Source organism: Leuciscus leuciscus (assembly GCF_965113295.1).
Source record: "Leuciscus leuciscus genome assembly, chromosome: 15".
Taxonomy (NCBI): domain Eukaryota; kingdom Metazoa; phylum Chordata; class Actinopteri; order Cypriniformes; family Leuciscidae; genus Leuciscus; species Leuciscus leuciscus.
This window is the reverse complement of record NC_138739.1, coordinates 26,679,546-26,702,806: the sequence shown is the minus strand read 5'-3', so window position 1 is coordinate 26,702,806 and position 23,261 is coordinate 26,679,546. Positions and strand designations below refer to the sequence as shown.

Sequence of the window (23,261 nt, the reverse complement as noted above, 5' to 3'; positions counted from 1 at the left end):
CAAGCAAAGCAACTATGATTCATAAAGTGGAACCCGTTCAAAACAACCATTGTTAAAAATAACTATTTCAGTCCAAATGTGTACATCAAATGCCTTTTGAGGTCTAAGGTGAAACTATTTTGTTGGCGACAGTGGTAAAGGGTCTTTTGTTTAATGTTCAGCACCTAGTGGTTGTTGTGTAAAGCACCTAGTGGTTGTTGTGTAAAAGTACATGAATTTGTAAGAAACACCAGGGAGGAAAATGGTTTACAATATCATTTAATCATAATCCATGCCAGAATCACTGCTGCACATAAAATACATTTCTTATTAAATAATTTTTTTTCACGTTTTTTGATATCTAATTCAAAAATCCAGTTAGTAATACCCCCTGCCCTCTCAAAGAAAAGCAATTGTATTATACAAAAATGCAATGCAAAATTTCACACAGTGAATTCTTGTACAAAGAGAGAGAGAAAAAAAAAGAAGGTTTTACAACTACATCCACATTGGAGAAATATTCTAAACATTCCTTAATGGAGTATAATATACACACATTTATTTTCTTATTCAGGTTGAAGTTAAAGTGTACCTTAATTTAAGCAGTCTATCATGAGATAACATGGGAGAAATCATCAAAAACAATTATATATCCCAATGTTAGGAATCATGGTATAAAGACCACAATGCAACACCCCATCTCACGAAAAATAGTCAATACATGAGTGCAAGCAATGAGTTTCAGTGGGAACAAACATACAGAAATGAGGTGGACAGCACTCTCTTTGGACACACCTTAACACAAACACACAACCATTCAATTCAAAACTACTTTCTACAGCTATAAGCTAAAACACTAAAGCCTGTATTTGTGCACAACCCTTTTGTTTTCAAGTAACATTATGACTTTTCATAAATCTACTACGTGTGTACGTGCACGACGCATACTTTCCCCTCGAGACCGGGGAACAATATGTACCATTAATCATTTTTCTGTGTGGGAAAACATACTACAATCTCTGGTGTTTCAGGCACTAAGTGTCAAAATTCAGATTTCAACCATTCCTACCTTCTCATTTTTACGCCGTTCGACACTAATTAGTACTACATTCGTATTGAACCCTGAACACAGTCAACAATCACAATAAGAAAATGAGTTCCAGTGAAGAAACACTGAGGCTTTTTATTAGACACTGATCATAAATACAAATTTTTTTTTTAGAAGTCAGTATTGGGTGGATAAATCTCACGAATTAGTCATATTTCACCCCCAAAAAAATGAAGCGCATCTTTAGGACCATTTATTTTTTAGACAACTAAGCCAATTTACCAAAAAATGTAATTACCGCAATGCAGGAAAAAAATCTCATTACCGTAATACAGTAACAAACAAATCATTTTTTAAAAATAAAATCAGTACAAGTTAAACTATAATACTATAATGATGTATCAAAACTTTTACATTTCTACAATACAAAGAATTACTTGTGCTTAATGTCATGAAAATAATATCCACAAAGCAAAAAATAAAAGGTCGCAAAAATAGGATTTGTTTAATGTGATGAATATACACATACTTTAACTTTGGGATGAAATATGACAGTTTTTTTCCAAGTTTCATGAGATTCATCAAGTTAAACATTTTGGTTCCCTTTTCAAATCTATAGTGATTCCCATTGGCTCATCGGGTGGTCATGTAAATGTTGCTTTGCAACAATAGTTTAAAATGGCTGACTTCAAATACACAATTTCAAAACCACAAGAAATGGAGCCCTTCTGCAAGAGTGTTTATACAATCTGCGTTTGGTTCAAGGAAACATTGAAAATCAGTCAAAGACTGGTACAAAGGAACTGTCGAGGATTGTATCAATGGCTTATATGAGAACAGTAAACAATGATCTGTTTACCTGTATTATCAGACCTCCAAGAATGTCGTTAAATATGAGCCTTGATACTCCCTCTCTGAATATCCATATCAAACTATGACAATATTCACAGACTGTCCTTGTTTTCCTATTCCAATCCAGACTCTTCAAAGAACCCTAACATCAAAAGACCACCATCACACCATGAAGCATGCTTAAATACTCAAGTTCACTTGCACGAAAGATACACAAAATGGCTACAACAACAAATGACCTGGCAATAAATTCCTTTATCTCAGAAAGGATAGGCAGTACTCAGTTTGGCGGTCTAAAAGCCTGCAGATTCGAAGAGATCATTTAATATAAATGCTGACTTAGACTGAGAAGAGTTGAATATTATAAATAAAGATGGTTCAGCTACATCTACACACCCTATATGCGAATAACTGCAGATCTGCATAAAGGCACAGTCCTGAAGTCTTCAAGTCTCGAAACAGACAATTGCAGTCCTGAAAACAAAAAGAGTGCGCGATGCGACAAAGACGTTTACACCCAGATACACTAAAAACCGACCCTGAGATAAAGACAGGTGTTCCTTTAAAACAAAACAATAAAGGTGACGTTACCCAAGTGAACCTAGGACGCATTCTAGATCCTAAAAATTTAATTTGCCTTCACCTTTAACTAAACACCAATAAAGTTCGTAATCCATTTGGCTTCAAACCAACAATAAGAAAAAGCTTCTGCTTTTCTGTTTCTTTCGAACTAATTTTGGGTAAATTCGTGCTATCCTTAAAGTCTACACTGTGCATCACAGTTCTGTTACCTAAACGCAGAAATATCCAATCTTGACGATTGCTTAAAAATGTCAAAAGCTCAGATCAAAGCCACAGTAATACCGTAATAACGTAAATAAAAACAATAGAAATCAACTCCAACTTAAAGAGAAGTTCCACCAAAATAGGTGCTTTTAAGGTTGCGGTAGGATGTCTCAAGAGACTATTATATGCTAGCAGGAAAAAATAAAATAAACTAATTTCCAACTTAAAAAGACTTGTTTCGTAAGTGATGAGATCTCACCACCAAGGAAGCGATATACATGGAAGAATGCAAGTTTGAGATTTACAGTGCAAGTGTTTTGATAACCCGACTGCAGATTAATCTAACTGAAATATGACGACGTGTTGCGTCACGTTTTTTGTAGGCTCATCAGCAATTGCATGAGGAATCTGCGAACATCATCATCTTGTGTCTTTGCTCATCGTTTTCAGCTAGTTTGATAATGCGTTTCGCCAAAATCTGCACAGGAAATGTAAAAAACATCTGCAGATTCTAAAAATGTTTATACCCAACAACAATCTATAAGCCATAGGTGGTCACTCTTGGATGTTTTTATACGCCAAACGCCTTTCATTTTCGTCGTGAGAGAAAAACACAGAACTGGCTGGTGGTGGGAGTGACGCGATTACAAAATAATTTTTTGGTTGGGTTGCAAAAAAACTATTCCAAATAATGTGAAATATGGAAATATTCTTAATTAGCAGATTGGCTATCTTAAAAGATAAGGAGTCCAACTCTTTCTAGTTCAAACAGTCAGACAGATCACATGGCGTAAAAGATCCGTTAATCCCCCATCAGTGTTTGAATGACGTTGAGGAGGATTGTAATGTACACGGTTTGAGCACAGCCTGTAGGGGAATTCGATCGAACCGGCCCATCAAAACAATGTTTTTTCAAACTTCAAAGACGAAACAGAGAATGAAGGAGAGTCTTGAGGCGGCTACAACTGGATCAAAGTCTTTCTTTTTTGCTCTGAATATACGCCACATCTTTCGAAGTGAAAATCACTGCATATACGAAAAATGTGGCTTGTTCTGAAGATCGTAATTTCACTGACAAAGTGAAGAGAAGTACATACGGATTCTTACAACAGAATGCATCTGTATGCATTATCGTAGCGGCTTTCTTTCCATCCTCAGGATGGAAAATGTATCTTTACCCACTATGAAAAAAACTAGACTGACCTGGATTGTTATTTCTATCCACAAAAAAGAGGCTGAATAATGCATCCCTGAGGACATTACAGCAGAAGATGATGATGATGATGATGATTACAGGCGGTTCAATCGAAATCCCACAGGCAGTGTAGTGTAATACACTGAAAACAATATAAAAGGGCCATTTTAAGACTTTTGGGGCTTTCGGGTTTGTTGGCATGAGTGCAATCGAGGTCAATTCAGTTAACATTTGGGTTACGAGCATTTCTATAACACACAATAACGTGCATCATAACAATCACACTGTAAAAAGCCTAAATGAAGCCTATTGTATAAAACATGATACATAGTTTTGACCCTCAAAGATAAAACAAAATGTTTTCTGTTGGGTGAATATGCAGCAAGCCTGCGGTTATAGTAAATGATGAGTTTGAACACTGTAAACTCAGAAGAAGACAGAAGTGTAAACACCACACCAAGCACAAACAAGAGCGTAACTACCGAAAACGTAGCACATTATGATAAAAACGCAATTTTGAAACCCAAGATAGTGGATTAATGATCATTAAGCAACATAAGCGAGATCATGTTATATGTTGCCTGACAAATACTTAAGACTGAGGATATTTTGGATTCACCCTGATTTACGAGGCAATGGAAAAAGGCTTGTCTCAGGAAAAAGGATACAAAAGAAGAAAATACTCAACAGCAGATACTGCTGTAAAAAAAGGAACTAAATCAGGGCATGATTGTGCAAGTCTGTTGAGGCACATGCACAGTGAATCCCACCCAAACTCCACCCATATTTGCCTGACGGGTGTTGGAGGGTCAGCGGAGGAAGCTAACAATCAGGATTAAGTGAATGCGTGTCGATGCTGGAGAATCCTGCTCCAGAGGGTTCAACTTGGGACTGGAGCGCCGACTGGTTACCGAGCGCTCCGGTGGTTTGCAGGAGGAGAATCTGAGGTAGAAAGAGTCGGCTAGGAGTGGGCAACTCCGTTCTTGGGCAGATCAGGGCTGCTGGCCACCTGTTCAGAGGACAAACTGAGGGATGACGTCTTGCTGGTCAGTGAGGACATGCTGCTGCTGACGAGACCGCAGTCCTGGACCAAACCGATGGAGCCGTTTAAACCCTCACTACAACAAAAGAGAGAGAGGCGATGAGAACTACTGTGGTGGACAAAATAAACCACATCATTTATGTGTATTTAAATTTCATTCAGTGTAGTGGATGTAAAACATGCATTTCTGAAAACAAATTATTGAGTCTCACAAAACTTGTCAGGACAAATATCCCCCCAAAATAAAAAATAAAGAACAAACAAATACAATTGACACACTTGAAATGTTACTGGTAAAAAAAAAAAAAAAGAGGAATATATATATATATATATATTTTTTTTTTTGTAAGATTCACTGTTATATTTCACCTAAGAGTTAGTGGATGCTCCTCTCGCTGCAAAGCATGTTCGTCTTGTCCGTTTTCGACTGAGACCCGCTTGTACTTGCCGTCATGGTTCTCCTGAAGGCAAAATAATTTAAGCTCAAGCACAGTGATGTAAATCACATGAACTTCCTGAACTTCATCGAGCCTTTACAATAACAAAAAAAAAAAACATCCTACTTCTACAAATGACCTTGCTTAAAAATGGATTTTCTGCTCAAGACACGGCAGTGGCCTCATGAATTATTCAGAGGTAATAGAATATATTAATTATGAATAATTAATAGAAGCTCTATAAATTGCATGTCTCACTAACCATGGCCATCTCCTGTGTCCTCATGTCGATCTCTCTCTCCACCTGGTGCAGCTCGTGACTCAGCTGTTCACTGGACAAACTCCCAGAGGACCAGTCCGCTCGAGGCGGCTGGGACATCACTGAGCTTGGCTTCTGCCAAAGGAGAGGATGAGTCGCTGAATCATGATATTTTTATACACACACAGTCCTCGTAAACCCTACGTTATGGGGACAAAACGTCCTCACAAAGATAATTCGGTACCATTTAAGGCCTTCAAAATTGGTACCATTTAAAGCCTTTAAAATGACATCGAGGTAGATTGACAATCTCACCTCCAGGCCACGGCTCTGTGTCTGTTGGCTGATTTGCTGGTTGACCTGCTGTAGCTCCATCCTCAGCTGCTCACGCGCCTGCACTGCAGGGGATCTATACGGAAAATATTTTGCTCATTTAGGACATTTACAGATTAAGACTAAACTGAAACCAAGCGATTGCTTGTAAAGAGCGGGGCAGGGCAACATACCGCTCGCTGTAGTGCCCCTGAGACGTTTGGTGCGGCTGGTAGGAGTCGCCGCTCCACCCGCTGTGGTTCGCATAGGTGTAGTCGGCTTCAAAAGAAAAGACAAAGATCATTAAAAAAAACTAAATAATCGTGTTGTCCCATTAGTAATCCTGATACAAAGCAGGAGGAGTTTACCGGTGTGTTTGGCAGAGTTAGGCAAGGGTGGCATCGCACTGTTTGGCGGGTAGCCAGATTTAGACGTGCGTGAAATGGCGCCAAAGCGAGACACGGTCGGCAGGGAGCCAAAGGGAATGATGGGGTCGTCGTCTTTCACGTCTGCCGCTCTGCGTTGAAGCTCCAAGCTTTGCGCTCTCAGACTTTTGCCTTTGTCTATATTTTGCTGGGAGAAATGGTTACAATTCAGCTGAAGAACTTAACTAAATTAGAATATGCTTAAACTCGTTTTCAGCATACTATTATTTAAAATATTTATTTATTCCTAAATGTAATATTTAGGAATATTATCAAACTGTTTACATGGAATAAGCCTGAACCAAGAACAAAACTCACTGGTCCTCTGTTAATACATATATGGCCTTTGGTTTGTCAACAGTATGGTTAGTACAAACTTGACAGAATAAACACTGATAACCTTTTGTAATGGAACAGCCGCTGAAAACAGGGAGAAATTGAATGTGAGGGAGAAAACTGGACGAAATCTACTTGGAATGCGAAGCCTTTCAGCTTTAATGAACTCAAATGTACATTTTCTAATGCAATTCTTGCCCATAGAAAATTCTCAATTATGATGCTAAGGTGTTGGTTGGGGTTGACGACTTCAGATTTTTTAAAGTCGACATTTATGTGATTAGTCACTGATGACGTCATTGATGAACAAATCAGCTTGAACCTCGAGCCGAGACTCGACCGCGGGTTACTTTGTGCACAGCTACGGCATATGACACAGCGCTGCCCAGAAGGCTATTGCTCCTACATAACAGCTTATTTTTATCAGCTCTTTTGACTTTGGGTTGTTATATTTCTCACAGATTTCTACTGGTTCTAATAAAGCAGCACAGTAAAGATTACATTTATATGAATGTATTACTGAGAGAGCATTGCATGTGAATTAATTCTACCTGGCAGCGTCACAGTGAAGCTGTGGGTTTTGGTTACTAAGAAATATATGCTAGAACTTTTCAGTTTCTAAGCTATTTTATTGATGATCCACAGAACACATTTCTGCGCTCCTGAATAATTCTGTGTGTACGTGCATTCTGCACGTGCTGTGTGAGCTCCTGTCTGTATGTGTGTTACAACGCAGCAGCGCATTAGTTTAGAATGGCGATAAACTTACATAAGCTGCTTAAAATGTGCATTCTCCCGATCAGTTTTGAGCATCCAGATTGTATAATCAAACATATCTTGTGGAGCGATCTCAGAGTATGCATTTATTTGTCATTTTAACTGTTGGAAACGGCGTAAAAATGGACTTCAAAGATTTATTTTCCTGTTGCGCCCTCTATAAGCCATTAACAGGTTACGTAAAGCTTAAAGCGTCATTGGAAAGTATTAAACTAGTCTATGCAAACCCTAGTTGCCAGAGCATTGCCCTGCGGTTGCTAGGGAGTTTTGTGTGGTTGCTTACAGCCTCAAGTCAAAAGAGCCCATTACTAAGTTTTTATAATATTCTGTTCCCTAGAAATGGCTCTAGAAAGTCTAAAGCATTTTTTCGGCCGTTTTATAATCAGGAATGTGAAAAACATCGAAATTCACCTGCTGAAGAATCCCTATAGAAAGGCAAAACTTACTGTTTCCATGGAGTTCATGCCCTCTTTGGACTTCATATCCTTGCTGCCGATGTAGGAACCGAAGGTGTCACATGACCAAGGGGAATATGAGGCGGTGTAGTCCTGTTCCCGGAAGTGTCCAAAACCGTGGGGGTTCTCCTCCATGTACTGTGAACAATACGGACATGGAAACTCATTACCAAACGCTACCTACTAGGGCTGCAAGATTTCAAATTGGGGAAAAAAAAGAAATTCTAATAAAAATTGCGCTTTTCAAAAAAGCTCTATATTTGATTTGTAGAGCTGCACAATTTCACTCAATTTTGTGATTTTATATAAATAGATTATAATATTATATATATGATATAGGTTTATATATATATCAATCAATACAACTATAACATTAACAATAATATTTATTATCATTATTACAAATTATTATTAAATAAAACCATATCTACTATATTTCACTATAAAAATCTATTATACATTTTTTTAAATGATTATTATTATTATTATTATTATTATTACAAATTATTATTAAATAAAACCATAAATACTATTATATTTCACTAAAATATAAGAACTTTTTTTTTTTTTACAAATTATTATTATAATCTTTCACTGTAAAATGATAACTGTAAAATAAGTATAAGTCAAATATAATAATAATAATTATTATTATTATATCTTATTTTGCATTACAACTGTAAAATTACAATACTAGTATTTATGTCTGTCTTCGATTCTGAACGTTGAACCAGTGTTTTATTTAGATTAAAAGTGCAGCCCTTCTACCGTCTTCTTTATTATCATTATTATTTATGTGAAATATTCTCCTGGCTTACATGGCTCTGTCCCCTCATGTCCTGAGGGTAGCTGGGGTCGTATGAGTGTGAGGAGCCGAAGTGCGGCGGGGAAACCACCTTTCTCTCCTCCAGCTGGGCCATGATCTCCTGTCTGCGACGGTGCAGGTAGTCTAGGGAGGGCTGTGGTCGTGTGTAGGTATTCTGGGGACACATTATCGGGTTACATTTTCTTTAGGTTTGAAATGGGACTGGTGCAGTTAAAATATTGTAAGCAACGAATCTTACCCTGTGGTAATTCCTGATCTGACTGGAGTGGTTATAGTTCTCAATGGCGTATCTTTCCTGAGCTGATTCCGGTGGGTACGAGCCGCCAGTGTTTTGGGGCTGTAGTGGCGGGGGAACGTCCGGACTCCTTCGGACCAGTTCCTCCCGTGGGGCGAATGTTTGGGGATGGGCGTAGGCTGAGTGGCGACGGCCATCGTGGTGTGAAGGGTATCCGTAATGGGAGCTGGGGTTGGCATACTGATGCTTTGAGTATGAGGAGCTGGAACAAGTGTCCAGATATGGTGACATGCCTGGATCTGGAGCGGGATGACGGGCGTAGCGTGGTTGGTGTTGGTGGTGATGGTGGGGATAAGGATTACCTGTTGAAATGAGAAAATGGAAACTTGTTCCATCTACACGTGCAACAATGTGTTTGTTTAAATTTTTTTGGTGTGTTTTTGTACCTGCAGAGTACTGGGTGGATTCATATTGGGCGGATGGTGGTGGTGGCGGCGCTCTAGTTTCAGGGTAACACAGTTCAGACTGGTGTGGTGAATATGGGTAAGAACCTCTAGGCACAGCAGACATGTGCTTCTGCCCGACTGAGCCTTCGCTTGCCAGCCTATGGTGGGAATTCATGAGCATTCCAGATTTTGGGATGGATTCCAATCTGAAAATCAAGAGAGAAAGTGCAGTTAGTCCGCAGTCTCACTTTTTTAAGATAATAAATATTTTCAACTCAAATCAATATGTCCATTTATGCATTTGTATGGCAAGTAGCTGTGTACATGACACTATTTTGATCATTTATTTATTATTTTACACTTTTAACAGTTATACATTATTTAAAAGTTAATATTTTATAGATATTTAAAATATTGTTATTTTTCACATAGCTCTTAATACATGCAAATTCCTTTAAATTTTTGTAAAATAGTCCTTTGCAAGGGAATCATCACATTTGGAGATCTGTGGAGTCAAAAAGTTTGAAACCCCCTGTACCGAGTAGATGAACGTGATTTTACCAAGTACAACATGTTCCTGTCAACCAATCAGATTTGATGGAGTTTTACAGTTAATGTCAAGTTTAGGCTTACAATCAGGTTTAGGTGCTTCAACATCAGTGTTATTCACCTATCATTCCCCTCTGATTTTAGGGGTAAGTTATGGGTTGGGTTTAGGAGTAGGGATAGGCTTAGGACTGTGTTTTAAGACAGCAATGTTGTTCCAGCATCAACAAAAGATGTTGATCCAGGAACATGTCTTACTTGGCAAAATCACAGAGACACCAATCAATAAATCAAGTAAATCAAACTCACGAGTCTGGAGGTGAGCCAGGGGCACTGTGGCTCCCAGAGTCCATCTTCCCCGGTTTGTGTGGTGGATCATAAGATGGGTCCGAGCCTCTGGAAACCAGGTGGGCCAGAGTAGATCCAGGTCCTGCTGCTAGGATGCCATTGGTGATGGAAGAGGATTTGCGTGGAAGGCCCTCCATCAGCGGCCCCTCGTCACTTAACAGACCAGCGCCGAAGTCTATCTCGTTCAGCTGGGTCAGGGACTGACTGAGCTGTCGGCGCAATCCCAGACGTTTATTCATCTTACGGTACCTGTCGTCAGAGAAGAGAAGGTTAAGCTGGTGCTAATGCTTATTCCGTAGTATTTAACATCATTAATGTGCCACTCACTTTTCAAGCTCATCCTGAGAGTGTGCGAAGGTGCAACTTGCTCCACGAGGACAGCCGCCTTTTTGTTTCATGTCCCGACACATGTAGGTCTTGTATTTGCTGTGCTGAGGTGGCTGTGGGCAGGAAGTGAGATGTGTTTACTCGTATTTTTGTGCAAGGTATTTGAATGTTTGCAACCTGTGATTTTGTTTCCGACCTTTCTGAATAAATTAAAGCTAAATAGAAATCTTTAGAAAAAAAACAGTTTCTAAATCTTAAACAGAAAATGCTAATAAGAAATATTATAATAGTATAATAAATACAACTACTAAAATAACACTGATATATATAGACAAGTAGTCAATAACTGTTTCCATCCACCTATTTTTATGCAAACTTTATACTTTATATAAAAACACTTAATGGAAACACCAAGATGTGAATACGTAAAAAAAAATGTGCATAAAAAAAATGTGCATAAAAAATACATATACGCTCAATTGAGGCGGATATTTTTTATCCGATAAGACGACAAGCGCATAAACTACAGTGGAAACACATTTACCGAATAAATCCCTCGACGCGCAACAAAAAAACTCACATGATTTTGCCTCAGAGGATGTGATTGGATAACATGATTAACCAGCGGACCAATCGCATCGCACAGCATCTCAAATGTTGGTTTGATCATTCTGAAATGCCTGAGTCAAAGTCAGTCATCAAAATGATTTGGTATAATGCCCTCCCAGTCTTACACGATTGCGTTCCCAAACATCAGGGAACACATGCGGTTTCGTCTGCGTGATCTGAGGCGCAAGTCATTTATGATGTGCGAAAAAGAGCCACAGTTTCTTCCCTTACATTATTACAGATATTTTTTATTTCCGAATTTTTATGCAATATTCCAATTTTGCGCTCAAGTTAAATTCGCAACTTTGGATAAAAACAACTATTGTTGCAAAATGTAGAAAAACAGTGCTTCTGCTGCTACTACTACTAAAATAATAATAATAAATACAAGCCTTTTCATCTTCTAAACACTGGTCGTAAATCATGAGACAATTCTGAATTTGATCAATGATTTAAAGGTATTAAAATGTTGAAAAGTTAATATTTTATGTTTGTGATCTGGTTACCGACCTGCTGCTGATCACCTCCCTTCTTGCTATGGTTCTGGATGAAATCCACCAGGCCGTGAACGACGGTCCGCACCGCTTCCAACCCTTTGGCTAGCTGCTCCCATGTGGGCGCAGGGGCATCTATCAGCGCAAAACAACAGGCATCAAAAATCCACACGATTATGTTTTTATGAATGTATAATGGTTGTACTGGCAAATGTGTGAATAGAGCAGGCCGACAGACCTGGGCTGGGGTCGATGTCGGCCAGAAGCTCCAGATGGGGTCTGAGGCGGTTGAGATTGGCTGGATCTCCGGTTCTCTGAAGGGCAATGGTGAGTTCCTGAACACTCTGAGCAAATGATGCTGGTGTCTGCAGCTGAAACACACAAAGCCACATAAACACATACTCCACATACCAACAGACAAAATCAACATGTTTTTGTGCACGACGTGACGTTTGCTACACCCAAACTGCGCTCTCTACACAGGGAGGGGTGTTACTGGAGAATTTAAACATGTAACACTGGGTAGTACCTACAGCACCACCTAGTGAAATCTTAAAATAATACTTTTGCGAGTTCATACCTTGTCTATAATAGACTGCATGTGGGACTTGTGGGACTGGTCGCCGTACAGTAGAGATGACCACTGGTCAGGGGCGATGCGCAGTCCGCCCTCCATTGCAATCTGAACGATCTGAGAGTCGTGCTCTCTCCGAAGAGCCTCGTATGTGCGAAACTCCTCCTTCAGCTGCATCAAGGAGGAATCCTCATCACGTTTAGTGACCTGAGGTTAAAACAAACAAAATGTTATATATTTAACAAAAAATTATGAGCAGGGTTCCTACACAATTTCCCTTTTAAAATTCCATACTTTTCCTGACTCAAATTTCCAAACCTCTTCATACAGCATTATCTTTGGTATATAGTACAGCAATCTGTAAATATTTTGTTTTCTCGAAGTGAAAACATGAACTCACATGATGAGAAGAAACCTAAAACGCTTTATAACCGACACATATTTACCTATGACACATCAGTTTGATATTGTAAATGTGGTTTGATGTTTAACGATCACCAGATAGCAAAGTACAGTCTGATTTAGACGATCATTTGGTGCGCACACACATTTAAATACCATACTTTTCCAAACTGTGAAGGAACCCTGAATATGGCAAAGGAAAAGTAGAGGCACCTTAAAGCAGGAGGCCCTGTAGAGGAGCTGCACCACGTGTCCTATGCTGGTTTTTGAGGCCTGAGGAAAGCGTGGTTCGAGTCTCTGAACCACGAACAGAACCAGAACCTTCCGTGAGAGGGCCGAACCATCTTCCAGAGCGAGAAGAACCAGCTTCAATGCTTCTTCCTGCATGGCTTTTGGACGACAACCAATTTTCAGTTAGTACCCACATATGATTTCACCGGCCTGCTATCACGTTATGATGGTCAAATCTTACCAGGGCCGAGAAACTGGCAGCCTCTGGCTCTGACGGCGGCCCACAGGTTTGAGGAGAGCTGCTGGGGGTTCTGGTGCTGGAGGATGAGCTCAGTGACGGTACGTTCACCCAGGGAACGGGCCGCCCGCATGGCCCGGATGCGGCCCTCCTCCTCCACCAGCTGGCAGTGCACCAGAGTCACCAGTTTCCGCTGCATGGGTCTGCTGAGCACGCTCTGAGCGGCGCCATTCAGCCCTGCACCTGCACCTGCACAGACCGAGAGCAACAAAAACAAGCGTTAACTGAGCCTTTTCACTCATTACTAAATGACACGAAGGATGATACACACTGGGAATTGTTAGGTATCCAAACACTTGTAAATAAATAAAAACTTTAAATAAAAAGATTGATTACAATAATTAATACATTAATTTGGCATATAAATAAATATTTAGCATAATTAAATAAAATATAAAATATTGCATTTAAAAAATATTAAACCATTCATTATTCCTTTTTGCGCTGCAATCACAATCTAATTATGATATTTCTATACATTTTATTACGTATGTTTATGTGGTTTGTTTATTTAAAAAAATAAATAAATGAGTGAATAAATAACAATGTATTTATACAAATGTATTTATTTATAATTTTTTTTTTTATTGAAATAAAATATTAAAGCGTTTTTTTGTGGCGCAATCGCAATACAATTATGCTATTTCTATACATTTTATTACCAATGAATGTTTATGTTGTTTATGTTTATTTAAACAATTTTTTTTAAATAATAAATAAATGAATGAATAAATAATGTATTTATACAAATGTATTTATTTATAAATAAAAATAATTATTGAAATAAAATTAAAAAAATATTAAAACTTTTTTTTGTGGCGCAATCGTAATACAATTATGATATCTTGATGCATTTGATGATGCATGAATGTTTATGATGAATTACTTAAAACGATAAACAAGGAGAATTGTTAAATAATAAGTAAATAATAATATTGTTAAATAAATAAATAAATAATAAATAAAAGCATCAATAAATAACAATAAAATTAAATATTACAAAATAAAATAAATAAATGTAATATATTACATAATATAATATATAATATATATAATATATTAATATAATTTAAAAACCATAAACACTTAAAAAAGAAAAGTCATAACAAACCCCCCCGAAAATAATAATACCAATTTTCTTTTTAGATCTGTCAGTTTCTTTTTGCGGTGCAATCACAATCTAATTACATTTTGATGATGTACGAGCTTGATGATAAATCTCTTAAAAAGCATATGCTAACTTCTACTGAATAAATGAACAAACGGCAGGGACCTCTGGTGTTGCTCAGGGGTTTGAGATAGAGCGCCAGGTCTTCCACACATGTGCGGGACTCCTCATAGTGCTGGACGTCCTCTGCCGCTGTCAGTAAAGTGACGGGGGAAGGTTTGGGTACCTGCAGGAGAAAAAACAACAACAACATTTGTCTCTTACCATGCTAAAAGATAGTTCTCGTCTATAACATCTTGCAAGAATTCTTCACATAACTGACCAGCATTTGATGGGACTGTGAGCATTCCTCTTTTACAGAACACGTTCACACCCACAGCCTGCATCACGCTGAGAAACCATTCTCATTACAACGCGATTAATCATCAAAAACCGAGAGAGGAACGACTGTTTTGACCACACGGTTGAGCTGTCATGGTTATGAGGTTTGGCTGATTAAAGGTCATATTAATAACTGCATTTCTGAGTGCAGACTCATCACTGAAACTCTAAAATGGTACATTGATTTTTAATTATACCATTTTAAATATATTTTTTAAAGAAATTAATACTTTTAGTCAACAAGGACACATTAAATTGATCAGAGGTGACAGTAAAGACATTTATAAGTAACAATAGATTTCATTTCAGTAGTGTATTATTGTCTTAGTAGATTGTCAAACTTCACAATCAAGCTTCATGTTATAATAAAAATGTTTATTAGTACTTATAGATCACATATTAATGCCTTATTCTGCATGACCATGTTCTTCATACTTAATCCTACCCAATACCTAAACTTAACTACCTTACTAAGTAATAAGCAGTAATTAGGAGTTTATTGAGGAAAAATTGTATATTAAACTAAAATGTCTATCATAAATATGTTTGTTTTAACATTTGAAAATGGCAATATGTATAAGAATACATTCTATATGGATCTAATGATATGAATAATATGATTTTAAATAATAAAATGGGAAGAAATACTTCCATCCACTTTGTGATTGCCAAGTCTGATTTCCATATTCACTGTGATCTTTTTTGGACCCATCCCATCTGAACAATATATTAATATATTAGTAGTATTAGTAATAGTGGTACAAACTAATATTTTACTACTATTTCTGGTCATTTGCATAAATAAAGACCTTTGAGTTTCTTTGTGTAGTTGACAGATTTTTAAACAAATATTCCACTGGGTAGAATTACATGAATAATATAATTCTAAATACTGAAATATGAAGATTTTTGGTACTCATCCCAACTGAATAATATATTAGTAGTAGTAATCATTATTATTTTCCAATAGTAAATGTTTTCAGAGCTAATTTCCTAACTTTTTTCTTTAATAATTTTAAGGCAGTCATTGTCTGTGTGTAGTTGACCATTTTTAACATGCTGCTCATTTCAGATTTGGACAAACGCTCTCATCTACACCTCATCAGCTTTGTGTGAAAACCTGAAACGAACCAAAATATCTGCAGTTACGCAAATGTGAAAGCATGGCATTTTTGAGTTTGCTTAAATTCCCTTATTTGAATGCAGTGAAGCGCTCAATGCCTGCGGTCATCTGAAATAATCGTGACTAGACAATTATGTAACAGTTGCGACAGTCATACCTGTTATAGAGTGTGCAGAATAGAGAAGTATTTTCACAGACAACCATAGGAATGACTGGCTGATGAATTCCTGGTTCTTTATTGGGGGTTTGTGAAGAACTAGTGTGTTTTTATTGCCTCCGATCAAGCATTCTCACGCTTCGGTATGTCACATCAGGGCTGAAATGCAACCAGACTGGAACGACCGCGAGCTGATCTTTAGAAACACGACGCCCTGAGCTCCACCTCTCAATGCTGTACCTGACACGTTCTGCTCGTCCTCTTGATTCAGAACTGAGTGGATGCAGTAAAAACTGTGATAAACACAGTCACTCCACGAAAACACAACTGCTGTACTGTTTGCGCGATCGTTATCAAGGTAATTTGAAAAGGGAAAAAAGCACAATGTTTAAGTGACAAGGAACCACTGTAGTTTTACTTCCTCATCCTCGCTGTTCAAAAGTTTTGATTGAGATGGGGGCGGGGAGGGGGGCGCTCAACTTCATCCTTATAAGGCAAACAAAGTCAATAAAGTAAAGGTGTTGTGCACTGGGGCGGCACGTAGCAGTGCATTAAGGCAGTGTTTTTACCAACCTTGTTCCTGGAGGCCCACTAACAACGCATATCTTTGGTCTTCGAGTCTCTACTAAAGATCTGATAAGTGGAATCAGGTGTTTGATTAGGAAGAGTTGGAAAATGTGTAGTATTGGTGTGCCTTCAGGAACAGGGTTGGGAAACACTGCATTGAGGTACAGTCACGTGTACAATTGCGCATTTTAGCTGGTGAAATCCAGTCATTTCAATAGGAATCTCTGCAATTGGGAGTTTTGTGTGAAAGAAAATGGTTTCCCTGCCATGTTTTGCTCATGGTCAATTTGGTCATGCAAATTCAGGAGTTTGCATGCGCATTGTAGCTGTGCATTAATGTGCCGTCACACTTATTGTTGCTCTGCAAATTTTTGAGGGTGAAATCCAGTGATTTTTTTTATAGGAATCCGAAAAGAGCTGTTTTCCTCAGCTCATATTCAAATTGGTTACGAATTCGCGAGTTGTAGGGCTTGCATGGGAATTGTAGCTGTGTATTAAAGGTGCAGTAAGCGATTTCTTATAAACGCTATGGATATTTGAAATCACCAAAACAAATACGCCTCTACCCAAAATGATCGCACCCCTATCTTGATGCCTCCGCCCCTACATGTTCACGTTGGTCACGCAAATCCGCGAACTGAGGGCCTTGCATGGGTATTGTAGCATTATGGTGCGGTCACATATAAATGTGTCCAAATTATCTGAGGGCGCGGGCGGGTATAGATATATACACTAGATGTCGCCTTGGCTACTGCAGTTCATTGGAACGAAACCGTAGCCAAGGCGACATCTAGTGTGTATGTCTATACCCGCCCGCGCTCTCAGATCACTGGACGTGGCTGTGTTCAAGAGGTAACAACGATATAAATACTGTTCGTTTTCTCACACAAACCGCTCGTTTCGTGTCTTGGGCCATCAATGTGTACTTACGATGGGGAATTGTTTAATTTGGACGATGGGGAATTGTTTTAATTTGGACTCTGTGCATGCTCTTTGAGGTGGTGACCATAGACCTGCATTATATGACTGACAGACAAGAACGGTTTGACCTAAAAATATCAAAATTGAAACTTCTGCGGAAAAAAAGACACCTACATCTTGGATGCCCTTGAGGTAAGCTAAAACATACCAAAATTTTATTTCAAAGTGAACTATCCCTTTAATTTCAACAGAAATGATGATGATGAAAAGTTTCTCATGCAGAGAACAGATTGGTTTGTAAGTGACTTCTATGTGAGCTGTACTTCATACATTGCAACACAATGGACTTTCATGAAATTTTGCTGATGTGAGTGCACATTTAGGGTACGTTTACATGACAACGATATGCTTAAAACGGAGAAGTTTTTCCTTCTCTGACACCATTGTCAAAACGATCCCCATTCACACGGATCCACAAAAACGACTAAAAACGCTCTATTCTGCTGCCAGGCCATTAGATGGCGATGAAACACAATAGACTGAACATGTAATACGCATGTGCTTGACGTCATGACGTACTTTGTAACCCGTTTTCAAAAGTTCGCGTTTTCAGGAACCCAAACCGCTGTTGTCGTGTAAATGAACGGCCAAAACGCGTAAAAAGTTTCACGTTTCTAGTTGAAAACGGTGTCGTGTAAAAGCCCTTAGACTCACCTGGCCGCTGACGAGCTGCAACAGCGCAGTGTTGACGGGCAGCTGCTCGATGTCCGTGCTGATGGCGGTCTGGTCGAACGGGCAGGCCTTGCGGTGCAGTTTGTTCAGGCACATTTTGCACACGGTGTGTCCGCAGCCCAGGCTGATGGGCTTGCGGTGGCTCTCCTCGAAGGTTTGCGTGCAGATGGGACACAACAGAAACTCGGTCCATTGCGGGGCTTGCACGGGCATTGTAGCAAAGCGCGGTCTGTGATGCACCGGTCCCCGAAATCTTCTCTTATTGCTGCATTTGTATCAATGTGCGTTTTGCGTAAAGCGATACGGCGGTAAGTCCTAGAGGTTCCACTGGAACCGATAAAGCTCTTCCAAAGATCACAGTTCTTAAATAGTTCCTGGCATTGTGGGGGCGTTCAGCACATAGTGTGAAAAACATAACCTGCAAGACAAAAAAAAACAATGATTTTACTATGTAAGAAATGTCTAGCTCATTCCAACATGCCAAATTAACCTATTATTTTATTCAAATAAAACATTAAAAACATCTTTCTAATTCCATACCTAAACTGAGCCTCATTTATGAAACATAAGCACAACAAACTTGTGTAAATCAATGTTACATTTCTTGTTTTTTATGAAACATTTCAATATTTATAAGTTATTTGAATTTTTTTTTTTTTTCATGTCCCTTCGTAATTTTTTATCAAAAATACTTCCCCTCCCTCTTCACTGATGACGCGTTTATTGGCGTGAGGGCGGGACAACCTGTCACTCACATGAGATCGACCAATAGCAAACCACAACAATCCAATCAATTCCTGATGGACAAAATCAAGTCCTGCCCCTACATTTTTTCTTGTTCAAGACGCCATTCCATTTGGATATATATACGCCACAATAGGGAAGAAAAGACTATCGCAACTTCCGTTTCATGTCGACTTTAAATTAACTTTTGTTAAAGAAAATAAATAGCCTAAATACTCTCTCATGACTTCAAAACTAACCAAAATAAAATGGTCTCAAATTAATTTGAGTTTTTTGATACAGAATATAACCAAAAAGGTTTAAAATGTGATAATCAGCCTTTAATTAAACAACACATTATTTAACAACACTGTCATTAACAACACAAAAAATTTACATAAAAAAACAACTACATAAACTGAAACAAAAAAAACAAAAATGAATGAAAAGTCTAAAAGTTGGTAAAAACTAACAAAAAAAAAACCCTAAACTAAAAGGAGTCAGACAAAGGCAATAAAAACTAAATTCAGTTTTTCATCTTTTTACATAAATTGTCACACTGAATTGTAAAGTAATCATTTAAATTAAATGGTTTCACAAACTCTTTACAAAAAAATTTAAATAAATTCAGCTCACTTTATAAATAAGGTACAACATCTTCAATGCATCACTTTTGATTTTAGATCAAATCTCAGGAAAACTTCATGATCTCCAAAAATGTTTATAAAAAAATATACTTTTCATACTTGAAAAATAAGTTTAAAAACTGTTTAGTTAATAATCAAGAAAGAAGCAAAGAAAAATTGTACTTCGCAGTGTACTTGGCCTTTGTTGGAAAAAACAAAACAAAAAAAACAACATGATTACAAAGATTAGCCTACAATCACCAATGCATAAAATCAGATGACTTGTTATTTTTGTAAAGATTTTTCTTTTTCGTCATCGTAGACAATCTTATCACTGACTCGAGTACGGTAGGTTTATTTTTGGTATCAAAGAATACCAACCAGGAAAGATCTTTCAGCTATCATCACATTCAAACTCTTTGGCTTCAGCCAGACAACGCCTCTCTAGCACGACAACATGAGCTCTATAAAACATTCAGACCCGGGAAGTCCAGAACAGCAGCAATAACCTGACTCATCATTTATTACAGCTTACGTCTGCGACTGTACCTTAGCGCTGCCCAATATAGCCATTATATAACCAAAACAACACCTCCGCAGCACAAAACCAAGGGGATTTCAAATGACTAATAATGAGTAAAACACAACTGCTTCGACCGCTCCGGAGGAAGACATCACAAGGAAGCGTTCAAGCTCAAACGAAGTTATGTGCCCCTCGCTGTGACTCATCTAGGAAATATCAAAGCTGCGTGAACATGTTTTTAGGAGCAAGAAGGCAGGAATACTGACCTAAAGGGAACCGAAACATGAGCCATAACAAAGATCACAGTTTCTATCACACGCGCGGCTGTTGCACACTCATGCTTCATTGACAAAGGGAAGCTGAAAATAAAACGATAGGGTAATGAGTAACACACCTGTTTCCTTTCTGAGTGTCGGAAAAGGTGTACAAATCAACACTGAAACTATTCAGGACTCCACCTGATCGCAATGACACCACCAAGAACTTTCGCAAGGATTCCTTTAGGTATTTTTAGCACAAGTTACGTGCAAGTGTGTGAACTGACCCCTTAAAAAATTAGACAAGTAAACATAAACCCAAAAATATATAAACTATATATATAAATAATAATTTGTATATAATATATATATACACATATATAAACATGTATTGTCTTACCAAATGGGTGCATGTATATGTAACATTCAAATATGTGCTATTATCTTCAGCAGCCACCCAAGCAACAAAGGTACTTCCTCTTGTGGCAGCCATCAAAAGCACCGTTTTAAGAGGCCACACCCACTCATTTTCTTTCTGACATAAATTCATTGGTACCAGGATTTCCCAATAACTATATTTACGTTTGGTGGGTGATTGAGGAAATGGGAACCACTATATATATATATATATATATATATATATATATATATATATATATATATATATATACACTATTGAATATATATATATATATATATATATATATATATATATATATATATATATAAAAATAACACACACACACACATATATAGCGAGCTTGCTAGCTTGTTAGGATGGCCACTAGGTGTGTGTGTGTGTATATATATTATTTATATTATATATTATATATATATATATATATATATATATATATATATATATAAAACACACATACATATATATGGCCATTTGGTACAATGTTAACTGTATTACCCAGCATCTCTAAACAAGGAACTGATGCCGAAAATGCAGTGTAATCATGACATTGTGACCTGTTTGTCAACCTCATGTGACGGTAAATGTATTTATTATGAATCAGTAAGGTAATTTACATGCCTGATCCTCATCCATGCATGTGATTCAAAAAGAAAAGAAAATATGTTCAGATGCCAATGCAGTCATGGAAAAAACGACCTCAGTTCAAAGCATGTTGACTTATCTCTTGCCATTTGTCTATTGGAAACCCCCTTAAAGCAGGATAAAAAGATTTTAAGCATCACTTGACTATCAAGATTATCGAGCTTATTTATACGACTCCACGTGATTTAACAATATACAAAACTACATCCATCTTACGTTGTGCTAAGAAAGAGACAATAAGCACGTGTGCATCATCACATTCACATTAGATTTAGCAGCCAAATAAGGCAAATCAAATGGATAATTATTAAATGACCCTCCAAGACACTCGTAGTCAAACACTTCTTGAGAAAATCAGATTTCTATGTAATATTTTGCATAACATCGAACCCCTCAGGGCAGGAAAGAAAGAGACAAAGCCCTTTGACTAGAGCTGGATATAACTGGAAAATAATAGAAAACGCACGTAAAACTTTAAATATATGGAACTCTTTTATACCTTTAAATATAAATATATATAATATATATATACATAACCTACTCGTTTATTTAGCCAAATGCCACGCTATAATAAAAAAAAATGTACTTACTTAAAAGCTAAGATTGTCAATCTGTTATGCTAGTCAGCTCGCAGGTTAATCAATAGCTATTTCTAATAAAACAAAAACACCTTACTAATACCTACCAAGCACCACGAGATGTTTTCTACATATAATCATTGCACATCAAATTTAACCTAATATAAGTGTGCATTTCGACAGTTTAAACCGAAATAAAATTTGAATATTAACAGCTAGCCGGTGTGCTAACAAAACAAAGCTTGTAGCGTTCGGCTAAACGTCATCTGTTCAGTTACAACGGAAGTATCGTTAAAACCCTTGGTACTTGAAATAATATTTTGTTAATTGATTTTTTTTTAAAGCATACAAACTAAACACTAACCGATAGTAAAATATATTCTTAGTTAAGTTACTTAAGCGACTGAATAATGTGCTCGTGAGCGTTAGCATTTATGCTACGCCGGTTGATGCGTCTTAGGTAACGTTAACGCTTACAACGCTCGATTGTAATAGTTTAAGGCGTTTCAGTCGAATTACACCTATATTTAACGATATTCACTGTAGAAATGTCGATTTTAGCGTTTTAAACGGGATTCAAGCTAAGCTGCTGCATTCCTTAGCTATATACTCTTCGCATTGTTTTAGCCTCTATAAACGGTGTATATAAAAAAACAGAACAGTTAAGGACAATAAACCTACATAATATAAAGCAGTACAATATATACTCACAATATTTGGTTCAGCTCAATCTTCACAGAAGAAGGGCGAGTTTCGCCTGCTGCTGTAATGAAAGTTTCTTTGGACTGTCTGACTGAGTCTCAGAGCTCAAGTGAGAGAGAAGCCCAGGATTGCGCAACCGGAGATCATCCACAAATCAAGATCGTGTCCTGCATGGAGTTAAGAGTCTCAAAACATGCATAGACAGCATTGGTAATGTCCAATGCTTATTGTTGGCTCAAAAAACGGCTCGGTTTTGAAACACAGCCCATAATCACCGATGAGCCTCTTTAGATTTGGTAAAAGGTGATGAGAAACTCAAGAGGTTGTGTCTAAGCTTTTTTTTTGTCTGAACAAATGTTTTGAAGAAAATGGTTCTTGTGCATGCAAAAGTCACCACCATGAAATGGTGTTTAGTACTTTGCTATGCAGTTTCTGGATGTAGAAACCATCTTCAGTGGTAACTTACCAGTACAAATCAAAAGAGCCTCCATTCTCCATCCA

At 37.7% G+C, this 23,261-nt stretch overlaps 1 protein-coding gene across 3 annotated transcripts; it reads right to left on the bottom strand.

Moving 5' to 3' along the window:
• Positions 1-240: 240 nt before the first annotated feature.
• rc3h1a (ring finger and CCCH-type domains 1a) lies at positions 241-22,928 on the bottom strand. 3 transcript variants are annotated; one of them, XM_082138208.1, is made up of 20 exons: positions 22,770-22,928; positions 18,271-18,706; positions 14,513-14,633; positions 13,183-13,428; positions 12,924-13,099; positions 12,315-12,515; positions 11,973-12,105; positions 11,751-11,869; positions 10,632-10,744; positions 10,266-10,553; positions 9,411-9,616; positions 8,968-9,326; positions 8,722-8,883; positions 7,895-8,041; positions 6,279-6,483; positions 6,105-6,189; positions 5,914-6,007; positions 5,602-5,733; positions 5,272-5,363; positions 241-4,978 (listed from the first exon to the last, which is right to left on the bottom strand). In XM_082138208.1, the coding sequence occupies exons 2-20, from the start codon at positions 18,499-18,501 to the stop codon at positions 4,822-4,824; spliced, it is 3,267 nt and encodes a 1,088-aa protein (XP_081994334.1). In that variant the 5' UTR covers positions 18,502-18,706; positions 22,770-22,928; the 3' UTR covers positions 241-4,821. The 3 variants fall into 3 exon arrangements, with proteins under 3 accessions (XP_081994334.1, XP_081994336.1, XP_081994335.1); XM_082138210.1 differs by having other exon boundaries at positions 13,183-13,422; XM_082138209.1 differs by lacking the exon at positions 22,770-22,928 and adding an exon at positions 20,818-21,016.
• Positions 22,929-23,261: the final 333 nt, after the last annotated feature.